The sequence below is a fragment of the Schistocerca americana genome, chromosome 1 (genome assembly GCF_021461395.2).
Source record: "Schistocerca americana isolate TAMUIC-IGC-003095 chromosome 1, iqSchAmer2.1, whole genome shotgun sequence".
Taxonomy (NCBI): domain Eukaryota; kingdom Metazoa; phylum Arthropoda; class Insecta; order Orthoptera; family Acrididae; genus Schistocerca; species Schistocerca americana.
The window spans coordinates 832,325,862-832,338,661 of NC_060119.1; the positions used below are offsets into that span (position 1 = coordinate 832,325,862).

The 12,800-nt window shown below is 42.7% G+C and overlaps 1 protein-coding gene across 1 annotated transcript in view; it reads right to left on the minus strand.

Moving 5' to 3' along the window:
* LOC124594527 overlaps positions 1 to 12,800 on the minus strand; it is a 605,846-nt gene that overhangs the window by 175,874 nt on the left and 417,172 nt on the right. The window contains exons 94-95 of the mRNA XM_047132903.1: positions 10,087 to 10,392; positions 7,148 to 7,474 (exon numbers count right to left, since the gene is read on the minus strand). Of these exons, the coding sequence (XP_046988859.1) occupies positions 7,148 to 7,474; positions 10,087 to 10,392 (633 nt within the window). The remainder of the gene's footprint in view (positions 1 to 7,147; positions 7,475 to 10,086; positions 10,393 to 12,800) is intronic.

Sequence of the window (12,800 nt, forward strand, 5' to 3'; positions counted from 1 at the left end):
TCCATTTATCATTGATTTCAGACTTCACTGACCCATTTCGACCATGTCCTTAAACAGCCGAGTGGTGATTTCCATCCTTTATTATTTTCAGAGGCAACAATGGTCTACTTTAAATCCACAATATGAAGAAGAGCAGGTGAGATCAGAAACCACTTGAGATTCGTTTACAATAACACCTCTAGTGTTATTTCTTCTACTTCTCCTCTTGTCAGTATTACAGAAGGCTGCGATAGCATCCGATGTCAGCGAGGCATGTTGACCTCGTTTCCTCAGGTTTCACGTTGTTCAGAATTGGAGGCGACACAGTTTTCCACGGTTTGCCAGTTGCCAGTGGTTTTAATCTCGTGTCCTCGCTTAGTGACTCTGCCTCGTACACGCGCGACGTGGCTCGGGTGGAGATCTTACGGGCTGTGGGCTCCGGCGAACACTGGCGGAAGGGGTCGCCAGTGAAGCCGGGGCGGCACGAGCAGGTGGGGGCGTGATTGACGACGGCGCAGTCGGCGTTGAGGCCGCACGTGCCGAGGCACGGGTCGGCGCACTTGGAGCGCACGCAGGCTCTCTCGGGCGGGCAGTCGGAGCTGAGCACGCACTCGGGCCTGCAGCCCTCGTACGGGTTGCCCACGTGGTCTGGCAGGCAGGAGCACGAGCCGGCGCCGTTGCGCTCTCTGCACACTGCGTTGGCGCCGCAGGGGGACGGCGAGCACGGCGTGGGGCGCTCCTCCACTGCCGGTGCTGCAAGGCGGGGACCAGTCCGACATGGCTCTCATTGCTCTGTGAGGTGTCAGTCTCGCTAACTACTCTCCTGTGGCCATCCAGGTAAGCTGTGGTTAGTCCGTATTAGGGCGGCTGGTGCTCTGCGTACTGTGACAATTGCATTAGCAGTTACTTTTAGTGCTACTCTCGGACCTTGACGTACCTTTAAGTGGAAGCATTGTTTCTTGTGACAGTGGTATTAGCGGTTATTTTTAGTGCTACTTTTCGACCTTAATACACCTTTAAGTGGAAGCATTGTTTCTTGTGACAATAATATTAGCGGTTACTTTTAGTACTACTCTTCGACCTTAATTTACCTTTAAGTGGAAGCATTGTTTTCTTTTTAAATTACTTTTAGAAATTAATATATACAATAATCGGTTAATAGGCTCGGCTCAATGTTACATCCACCATGAAACATTCGTTCTCGGACTTAGAAGAAAAATAAGCCATCAGGTAACACAAGGAAATAGTACAGTATGTAGCGAAAGTGAATACCACGAGTTGTATATTCGATGTTGCTGCTAACATGGGTAACACCAATACATCGTAATAGTTTCAGATTAAACAAAATAGGTTTTCAGGCACGAAAGTATGAGTGACATATTTTCTTTGTTGGTAATATTCCTTATACCGATACGTAAATAACTTTTTAATGAGAACCGTGCACTCTTCTCTTTGTTGAATTTGAAAGTTGTTGAAAAGCAGAATTCATTAATTTAACATTTGCCAATGAAGTCGTCTCTCGCTAGAAGTTCCCAGACAGTGCACTACGAAAGTGATGACGAACGTGCCATTCCTCGGGATAGTTTTCTCAGTTCATATAATGAATCTGTTGATGACGTGGTGAACCATGCACAGCTATTTGTACATATCCAGAGTGCTCGCCGTCGCAAACACATATAGATCTGGGAATGTATTTAGTGGTTATATCGCCCACACTAGTTTTACGTCATGTCATTATCGTCTGCAAGTGCAAACCTTCCCGTGCTGTCGTGACAATTTTCCTGTCAATTTTTGTCCGTTTCTTTCAGTGAAAACTTTCGTTATAAACACCAGCAAGTGTCACAAAAGTGTCATTACTTCTTCGAGAATCTTAGTTACACCGCAAAGCTATCACTATCAAACATCGTGCCAGTTATCTTGAACCATTCATGAAACACTGTGGGTACCCATGTCAGCTAACTTACTATGTAGGGATACGAACCATGCTTCGTTTCTTTATTATTTCAAACAATTTTCCAGTAGTGTGCAAATAATAACACATCACCTTCTGAGTACTTCGTTTTTTATGCTTAGGTTGTCATTTACAGATGAAAACGGTTCCAATACACTACTGAAGATATAGTAGTAAAAGACCTTGTCGTTAATTTCATCTGTAAACAAAAACCTCACCCCAAAAGGATCAGTGTACTGTCATTATTTCAATGCTACTGGGAAATCCCGCAGAAATAATAAAATGGGATACGAAAGTAATTAATAAATTATACACATAAATTTCGTGTCATCATGAAGTGAACCTGTTCTTTCTAGTTTCCGTAGCTTTCACGGAGATCGTTTTCTTCCTTTTGTCCAAGAACTCAGTTTCATCATGTAAATCACTAGTTATCAAATCTCTTCGGTTGGCTCTGCATCAGCGCCTCACTGTAACACAGCAACTTTTCATATCGCCGCAGTACATTAAATGTACAGCTTCGGGCATTGCGAGTGACAGTTAACAGTGTTTCAGTGCGACGTTGAAACTGAAAACAGTCGACAAGTGTGACTAGACGACTGTCTTTACTATTAATAAAATTTCAGCTAATGTTTTGTAAGACAAATTTCCCCACCCAAGCAAACGTTTTTGGACAGATTCGGAGACTCAACGATGGCAGCAGACAGGAATGAATCCTGCGACCAAAGGGAAAGAGTTTTTGCTTACTTTTATGCGCTGGTTCCTCTTCTTGCTCCGGCCATGTGCTACAGGTCTCTGCCTAGTTGTATTACCGGTAACTACTTCACCTTGGAGAAAAATTTAAATTAGTTACTGAAACACCCACGTTCTCTTATTTTCCTTCCATAAAAACGAAAACACGTTTTATCTGTTTTTTTTTTCGGTTTTACAGATGCCTCATTTCTATCTGAGAGGTAAGCGAAAAATTAATTCTTTATCAGTGATACATTCTTTTTTAATTGTTTAGTCTCTAAAAGATATGCAAGTTTGTGCAAGGTGTCCGCCTTTCTATGGCTGTTACCCTAAAACACTAGGTGGCTACAAAGAAAATTCTACGTACACTTATTTATCAGTTGATGTTAACACAGTTTCCGCTTAAAGAATTCAGTGACCAAGTTGTATATCGTGAAAGCTCAGTCCAGTGAACCCATCTGCATTTTCCTCACACGGCGTATCAACACGCACACTGTGAAACTTAATGTAATCTGTGTTTCATATAAGTCTCAGTATTTCTTTTTCATTGTGGTACCACAACAGCAACTGCATAGTGATCTATGTACCGCGCTGCAACACAGGGGAAAAATTCTGGGATGTGGAGAAAAATATCAGTATTGTCGCGTGAGGTATAGGCATGGACGAAGTAGTTGCGACGATAAACAGCTTGATCACTGACTAAGTTATGAAACTTAGGATAAATCCTAACGCGATTTAGAAAATAATTATATTGACAATAATGGAATTCGTACGTTGCACTATATTTACGATATGTAAGTATATCCAGACTGCTCCAAACACAATCGTGGCACAGAAGTAACGGTTTACCCTAGCAAGCAGTCACACAACGAACGAACAAATGTCTATAAAACGTTTGCAGAGACCCGTTTGCTGGGCACATGGGCGGAGCTAGCATTCCATCGGCGAGATGACGTTGGGGGTCTCATAACTTACCTTTGGTGGGACCCCTTGCATGCTCGCCGATGTGGACAACGTCAAAAAAGGATGCAACGTGCACATTCATTTCACAGACACACAGGCTATATACAATGCAGCATGCAACATGCAAAAGCGTTAGCGGTTACCGCTGCCTGCCTGGCCAAGTACCTCTCCTGAGCTGAAGGGAGAAAATAATCGCAAGTGTTTACAGCAAAATCAGTATGCTGACATAATATAACTAATATAACATTATTAGGTACAAGCGTAACCTCCTTAAGTGAGCTCTCAGCCTATTTTTCCGTAATATCATTAACATTGAAAAATTAACCGTTTATTCTTCATTATACACAATAAATGCATCGCTTCTGAATATCAAAGAGTTGTTCACGTGTAAGTTGTTTTGGCTGTCAGTGGCTTAATTGCTTTTTCGACTTCTGTAGATCTAAGAGTGCTGGCACAAAAGCAGCTATCAACATACAGGGCTATTCAAAAAGATGGAACAGATTTCAAACATTTATTGCTTCCAAACTGCAAAAGATAGAAACAAAATTCCAAAGTCCCTGGAAAGAGAAAAGTTCAAATTTTTATGCATTAATTTGAGCAGCATGTGTTACACAATAAATATCAAAACGGTGGCTCATTTCCTGCCGCACACAAAGAAGCTGGTCTCTCTCTACCGAATTCACAGCTTCAACAATGCGATGTCGCAGGCTATCAAGAGTGTCAAGCACGTAACCACACAGATAAAAGTCACAAGGTGAGAAGTCTGGAGACTTGGGAGGCCACCAGCGATGAGAATTTCTCGAAGCACGTCCGACGTTACCTGAATGACAAATGACACTTTCCAGGCTGTTGGATTGGAAGAGGAGATAAGCAGAAGATGAACTCCATCGCCGGTGGCCTCCAAGGTCTCCAGTCCTCACACCTTGTGACTTTTATCTGTAAGGGTACTTAAAAGACCGCTTTTTTTATTCCCCTTATGCTTGTCACTCTTGAAAGTCTGCGACATCGCATTGTTGAAGCTGTGAATTCGATAAAGAGGGGCTAGCTTCTCCGTGTGTGGCAGGAAATGAGCCACCGTTTTGCTATTTGTCGTGTAACACATGGTGCTCACAATGAATGCATAAAAATTGAACTTTCCTCTTTCCAGGAACGTTGGAATTGTGTCTCTATCGTTTGTAATTCGGAAGCAATAAATGTTTGAAATCTGTTCTTTCTTTTTGAATAGCCCTGTATTATGAGTTTCTACTGTGTAAGTTCTACCCTCCTGAAATTACTATTAGAGGAGAGTCTCTAATTTTCTGTAGTCTGGTAGGTCCACGATATCAATTTACTTTGTGAATTTCGCGAAGTTTATGTTTCAAATGGCTCTGAACACTATGGGACTTAACATCTGAGGTTATCAGTGTCCTAGACTTAGAACTACTTAAACCTAACTAACCTAAGAACGTCACACACATCCATGTCCGAGGCAGGATTCGAACCTGCGACTGAAGCAGCAGCGCGGTTCCGGACTGAAGCGCCTAGAATCGCTTGGCCACAGGGGCCGGCCGCGAAGTTTAGTCTTGACTTCGTTTAAAAATTGCCTTTCTTCTTGTTCGTTTTCGTTCTTGACTCTTTTTGAAATATCCTGTGTTTGAGTTTATTTAATACACTGCACATTTTTCTGTTACTATAATACGATAAAATGAGAAAATAGAAGTTCCGTCTATTGTTGTCTACGTAAGTGATTTGCATGACTGACGAATATCGTTCAGCCTGGCACGTTGTTAGTAACTTCCGTTTGTTCAGAAGAGATGTAATGTACGTAAAATGATTCAGGATATTTGTGAGAATTGGTTATCGTCATGCTTTCATACTCAGGCAAGATGCATCTCACTCTGGAAAATACGTTGATAAATAAAGAGATAGCCGCATAAATAAAACTGGAAAACATGCAACATGCATTACTCATATGTTGGGGACATGCCCAGGACACGAGAATGCTCATGCACATATACGAGGATGCACATGCTCAAACTTCTAGAAAATTGCACACTTCCAAGTGGTATGTGACTCTGTTCTCTTCAGTAGGCTCTTCAATGAAACTGGATTCAGCATAGTGCTAAAATTATTAAACTGCCGTGAGTTAATTTAACTGAAAAAGAAACTAAAACTAATGTGGAAGTATTATTTCCTCTTTTTGCTTGTAAATACAAGGTCTTCTGTAAACGTTAAGTCCTCTAAAACTGGAAAAACTGTTCAGGATATCGAAACAAGGTTTACAGCGAGTGATAGCACATACGGGAATAAATATTTTACCGTGTAGTTCACACTGGAACATTTTTTTGTCTGCCGAACAATTGAAACAACTACATGCGTTTATTGAAATGGAGCGATGCACATACAATGTACAACGCTTGTTAATTTTTGCAGCCAATGATTTCGTAAAAGTTAAATGTGAGATAAAATTATGTGGACACGCAGACACATTCACCATGCCGTCACAGAGGCATATCGATGAACTTTGCTGGAAACAGCAGTTTCACAAATACAGGTTAGTGTGCTTATTTTATTTATTTATATTTCTTTTTAGTTTCCGCGTCGAAGGCTCGGCCAAGTTATGACCTAAAAACTGGCCGAAAAGGAAGAAATATAAATAAATAAAACGAAAACAATATAGCAGCCATGGAACTGATAAATCCAGAAAAATTCTTTATCAGCTACGGTTACACACACAAAATTCTCCTAAAATAACTGAGAAGAACATGTGTATCAATGTATTTGAAAAACATTAATTATTTAAATACTTTACTAAATGAAAAACGTTACAAATGTTAACCATAATAAAATACTACCCCTCTCTCCATTACTTCCAATAGACAACCTTATTCTGATCTCTGAACGGTTTCTCAAATTTTAAAGGCTTGTACGTTACGTGGGAGACCCTGCATAGGACGTTTTCTGTATCCTCTTGCATTCAGTTTACTTCGATAAAGATTTTTCGGAATGAACACACTGGAGCTCTAGGCAAAATAATAACGTTTTTCCAACTACTTTTCCTTTTTTAAACAGAATATTCTATGAGTAAGTAAACTGGCATTTGATTCTCTCAGTTTACTGCGAGACATGGCGATTTTGGATAATTCTTACAGCAGACGTTCAAAATTGTAGTGTTAATGTGACTCGTAATATTTTACCTAATCGTAATAAAGTTACTAGCGCCAAATCCTTCTGTGGAAAGAGGATATCAGGAAACGTTTATTCATGTGTAAGAACTAGAGCTGTCGCGTGAGAATTGCATTTTCTCTTTAAAAAAAGTCATTCACTTCTGTTGCTGACGATTGTTTTAGTGGATGCGAGCGTAACGGCAGTGGATGGAAATAATTAGATGTAAGAGAGCATCCTGATGAGAATTTTGAGTCACCTAACATTTAGCAGTAGAATTTCATCCGGGAAGGAGGTACACAGGCCGTTTGGCAGACCAAGCGGCCAACCTTTGCATGCAACAAGCAGTTAGTAGATGTAAGAGAGAGATGTGCTTCCTACCTTGTGGAGCAGGACTGCATCCGGTGAAGGGGTCTCCGGTGAATCCAGGGACGCAGCTGCAGACGGGCGTGTGATTCACGACGCGGCACTCGGCATTCGAACCGCACGATCCCGGACACGGGTCAGCGCAACGCTGATTGATACACGCGAACCTACTTTGGCACTCGGGATTGATGGTACACTCGGGCCTACAAGAGGGCGGTGCGCCCACGTAACCGTCGAGACACGTGCAAGCGGGGCCGGCCCCTCGGACTTGGCATTGCGCGTTCGGACCGCACGGCGAAGGCAAGCAGGGGTTCTCCGGCACTGTCGGCTTGTCCTCTGGAACTGAAAACAGATCAGCAATTAATGATACAGCTCTACGGAGACGAGACGCATCTGCTGCAGTTTTGTCAGCAAATTTATTAGTCTGGCAGAAATTCAACGTATTTGTGAGACAGTGGTACTTTTGTCCCTTACTGCAGTTTGTGGGTGACACAGAGAGGAAGCAGGGTAAGTATCTGAATTGTGATGCTGCAGGAGAGTTTTAAAAATTAAGTGGACAGATACGTCACAAGTGGTAAGTTCCTACAGGTACAAGGAAATGAAAGGACGGACAGAATTACAGCAACCAGGAACACTTGACTTGATAGGAACAATAGAGGGAGTAAATTTGTAGTCAGATAACAAGTAGAAATTGAAAAACAGATTGTGGCGGTTCTTTCCTACATGGAGATGATAGGCTTAGCAAAGAGACTGAGGATGTTAACAAATTGAGACGTTGACGACTTACAAAGTGTCACCTCTGCCAGCCATTTGTCAGTGTATTATATATGATCTGTAATACTAGCCAAAGTAAAAAAAAAAAAAAAAAAAAAACCTGATTCATATTTATTGCATTTTAAGACTGCTGAATTCTCTTGTCTCTTCAACGTCGAGAAAAATAGCTCAACTCGTCCACATTAGACACCGATCTGTTAAATTGTGGCGCTAATGCAAATCTTGAGCGACTGAGATCTCTGCAACTGTACTTCTTTACTTATTCAACTGTTTATTAACACATGTGGGCATTATAAAAAATAATGAACCACCTAAAACTTTCACCGCAAACACTGCGGAAATGGAAACTGTTATTGATGTACGGTTTAGACAGAATGGATTAGTTGTTAGGGGTTCGTGCTGTTAGCCAATCAACGGATTGTAATAATATTTAGAAAGTGTATTTTTTGTGCAAATACACACCTCCTTTAAAAGGAACAATGCTTATTGACATTAACTAAAAGCAGGGTAAATTAAAAGTCAGTGGCGTTTGTTGCAGGGTTCAAGCGCGAGTCGTTTACGAGATATAGTATTTTGAAAAGTTCCCACATGACGAAGACAACAAGGATTGTCAAATAACCAATAGTGCTTGTTTCGGCGGTTTATCTGGCCGAGATTGGTAAATATGGCTTCATGACTAAACAAGATACATGATACATCTGTAGAATCCGGTCTTAATGCCAGTGTATTGAAGTTAACACCATTCTCACAATCGTTTCCTTGCAGCTTTTGCTGGAGAGAGATGTGATAGGAATGGAACCTGCCGGCCGGAGTGGCCGTGCGGTTCTAGGCGCTGCAGTCTGGGACCGAGCGACCTCTACGGTCGCAGGTTCGAATCCTGCCTCGGGCATGGATGTGTGTGATGTCCTTACGTTAGTTAGCTTTGATTAGTTCTAAGTTCTAGGCGACTCATGACCTCAGAAGTTAAGTCGCATAGTGCTCAGAGCCATTTGAATTTGAATGGAACCTATGTCGATCGAGAATGCGTAGGACGCTTGCCTGACTCATGCCACTTCCTCGTGCAATTGCGCGGGATTTAACGTGCGGATCAGCCGCAACAGCAGCTAGAATATTAATTTCCTCCTCTTATGTCGTCACTTGTTTCCTTCTGTTACGTTGTCTAGGTGTTACACTTCCACTTTCACTAATTCGTTGAAGAGGTTGATAAATAATTGCCAAGATGTTTGACGTCTACTGGGATATATTGCCGCACACACCGTACAAGAACTAACTGCATTCTTTCTATACTCTCCGTACACTATGAGCATGTCGTTTTTTTCTGCATTGGTAAATGCCGTCGTCAAGTCAAGAATTACTGTTTGGACTGTAACACACTAAGTTACTAGCAAGTCGCAATGCACGCACTGAACACACAAGGACACTGTAAGCAAACATAACACCATCGTACCTAACAAAAAATGGTTCAAATGGCTCTGAGCACTATGGGACTCAACTGCTGTGGTCATAAGTCCCCTAGAACTTAGAACTACTTAAACCTAACTAACCTAAGGACATCACACACATCCATGCCCGAGGCAGGATTCGAACCTGCGACCGTAGCGGTCACGCGGTTCCAAATTGACGCGCTTAGAACCGCACGGCCACACCGGCCGGCCGTACCTAACAACTACGCAGCTTGAATGCCATAGACAAGTGTCGCTGTGGATACGATATTTCGTAAACGACTTGCACTAGAATTCTGCAACAAATACCACTGACGTTTTAATTTATCCTGCTTTTCGTTGGTTAATGTCAACAGGCATAGTTCCATTTAAAGAAAGTGTTTGTCTGCACAAAAAATTCACTTCCTAAGTATTATTACAATCGGTTGATTGGCTAACAATAAGAGCCCCTGACTAGCAATCCATTCTACGAAAACCTCACATCAATAGCACCTTCCATTTCCGCAATATTTGTGGCGCAAGTTTTAGGTGATTCACCCCGTATTTAATAATTTCGTCTCGTAAATCCTAAGTGCATATCGGAAGACCAGTAGACTTTTCGAAAATGTTTGTATCAACAATGAAATTCAAGAAAGCTGGCATTTCTGTGGCAGTCGAGTTTCTATTGGGACGGCGTCAGCTTCACCGAGGTTAGATACAACACAGCCTCAGAGTTGCGATGCGCACGCAGGTACTCACCTCGCTGCTGGAAGCATCTGGAGAAGGGATCACCGGTGAAGCCCGGTGCACAGGAGCAGATGGGGTTGTGGTTGACGACGTGGCAGCGCGCGTTGACGCCGCAGGTGCCCGGGCACGGGTCGACGCACTTGGTGGCGAGGCAGGCATGCGTGAGCGGGCACTCGGCGCTGACGACGCACTCGGGCCGACAAGAGGGCGGCGCGCCCACCAGGCCCGGCTGGCACGAGCACACCGCGTGGCCGTCCACCACCCGGCACAGCCCGCCGGAGCCGCACGGCGACGGCTGGCACGGATCTCGCGTAGCTTCTGCAAGCGCACCACGTCCGTTACCACCGCCTCCGACCGACACTGCGGCCGCAATAAATCTTACGATTGGATTGTTTGGGGGATGAGACCAAACAGCTAGGTCATCGGTCTCATTGGATTAGGGAAGGATGTCGGCCGTGCCCTTTCAACGGAACCATCCCGGCATTTGCCTGGAGCAATTTAGGGAAATCACGGAAAACCTAAATCAGGATGGCCGGACGCGGGACTGAACCGTTGTCCTCCCGAATGCGAGTCCAGTGTGCTAACCACTGCGCCACCTCGCTCGGTAAATCTTACGATTAATGTTTACTTTGAGTAGGATCACACGTTTTAGAATAGAGTACGTCTGTCAATAAGGGAGGCCATCATCTACGAAAAGGCAGAAGTAGGTATTAGAACTTTAGCGTCCCGTCGACGACGAAGTCATTAGAGCCTCTTCTACAGAGGCTCGGAAATTAGAAGGATGAGGAAGGAAATCAGCCACGACCTTCTCACAGGAACCGTTCTAGCATTCGCTGTAAGCGATTTAGGGAAACCACGGTAGTATATCTGGATGGCTGGACGAGAATTTGTGCAGCCATTCTTCAGAATCCGAGTTCATTCTGTTAACTGTTGCGTCACCTTGCCCAGTACCGTCTATAACGAAAACATTGTCGGAGAATAGAACTTTGCTATGTGTCTTGCGATGAGCTAAGTGTCGTTCGTTCAAAGGAAAAGGAGGTTTTTAGGGTTTAAACCTCAATCGGTAAAAACGAAACCCTCACAGTATCGTTTGCCTGTCCGTCCGTCTGTCTGTCTGTCTCTTTCTCCGGCTGTTACGAACCCTTTTCTCTCAGGAATCGGTATACGTATCAAGTTGAAAATATTTAAGCTTCTAAGTCAACGTAATCAAAAGATACGACTATTCATGTTACGTGTTTTGATACTCGCAAACTCTCTCACCAGAACCTACCGGGTACTCCTCATTACCTGGAATTACGAAATTTGGTAAGAAGCAAGGTGTCACAGCACAAGTAAGGAAAAAGTCCGAAAATGGTTAATTTGTAATTACGTCACTAGATAAGAAAATATTTTTTGTCACTTGCTATCCGATTGTCTGTCTCTCCATCTGTTATGACTCCCCTTTTCTCAGAAATTACAATAGCAAATCCGAAATTTCACCAAAACGTTTAAACTTAAAACTAAAAGATTCTCTATAATCTTGCAATTCCTGGGACTGATGTCTTTCCAGTGTTGATATCGATAACAGACAACATTTGACCAGATTCTCCATTCTCGGGATGATGAACTATCTATATACATAATTAAGTTTCCGTGGAAACGTCAGAGCGTGAGTTCTATTCACTACTTTAAAGACAGATCCAAAACTTGATGTGAACGTGTTAAAATAGGCGAGTATCATAACAAAAATCTTAATGCGTCTTATTCTCTACAATAGAGTAACCATGAAGTGTAATGAATATGACGTTAGTGGCATAGCAAAAGGATGATAACAAACTGTGAGAGGGCAATCGACACCAGTATACCGGGTGTCCCTCCTAAGACTAGTCAGGCTCATTGTCTCTGACGTTTCGGCAGATTTTTGCTATTTTGTTTTTGCAGTCTATGGCTCGAATCAGCCCAAAAAAGCACTGGTCATCACGTCTTTCATGCGACGCCCATTGTCGACGGAAAGCAACGTTTTGTTTCCAGTTACAAACAATATCATTTTTAAAGTAGAATTTTACGGGCTTATTCGACAGAACAGTTTCAAACTAGTCTAGTGGGATATCTGTTTTTTTGAGTATAAGTTAACAGGGACAGTAAAACACGGAGAATAATAAGTAGTCCAATGGCGAAAGCACCATCTTGCCCCGCGCTGACTGCTGCCGCCATGTAGTAGCGCTGCTCAGTCGCTGCTGGAGTCTGGTTATTCGTCGTGTGTTACTGTCCCTATCAATACATATCGATGAAACAAATATCGTACTAGACTAATCTGAGACTGCTGGAAACAAACCGGTGCTTTCCGTCGACAATGACGTGATCACCAGTATTTGTCTGGGTTGACTCGAGGCATGGACTTCAAAAACAAATTTGCAAAAATCTGCTGAAATACCAAAGAAGATGCACCTGACGACTCTCAGGTGAGACACCCTGTACAAAGCGTAAGACGCCTAAAGCTTTCATCCGATATAGCTTTTGACTCAGTAAGAACATACGAACTCCATTTACACGTGGACAAAGAGTGAGCAGCGGCTCATATTGTAAGCCCCAAGCTGTTTTCGTGATGTATAAATCACCGAGGTACAGGAATTATGTTCCTTCATTTACAGCCAGAACAGCAAAACTAGATGAGACAAACTCAGTTATATAATTCCTTTGGAGACATGAAAAAAAATTGGGTGATTAATTTATAGTAACTAATGTAT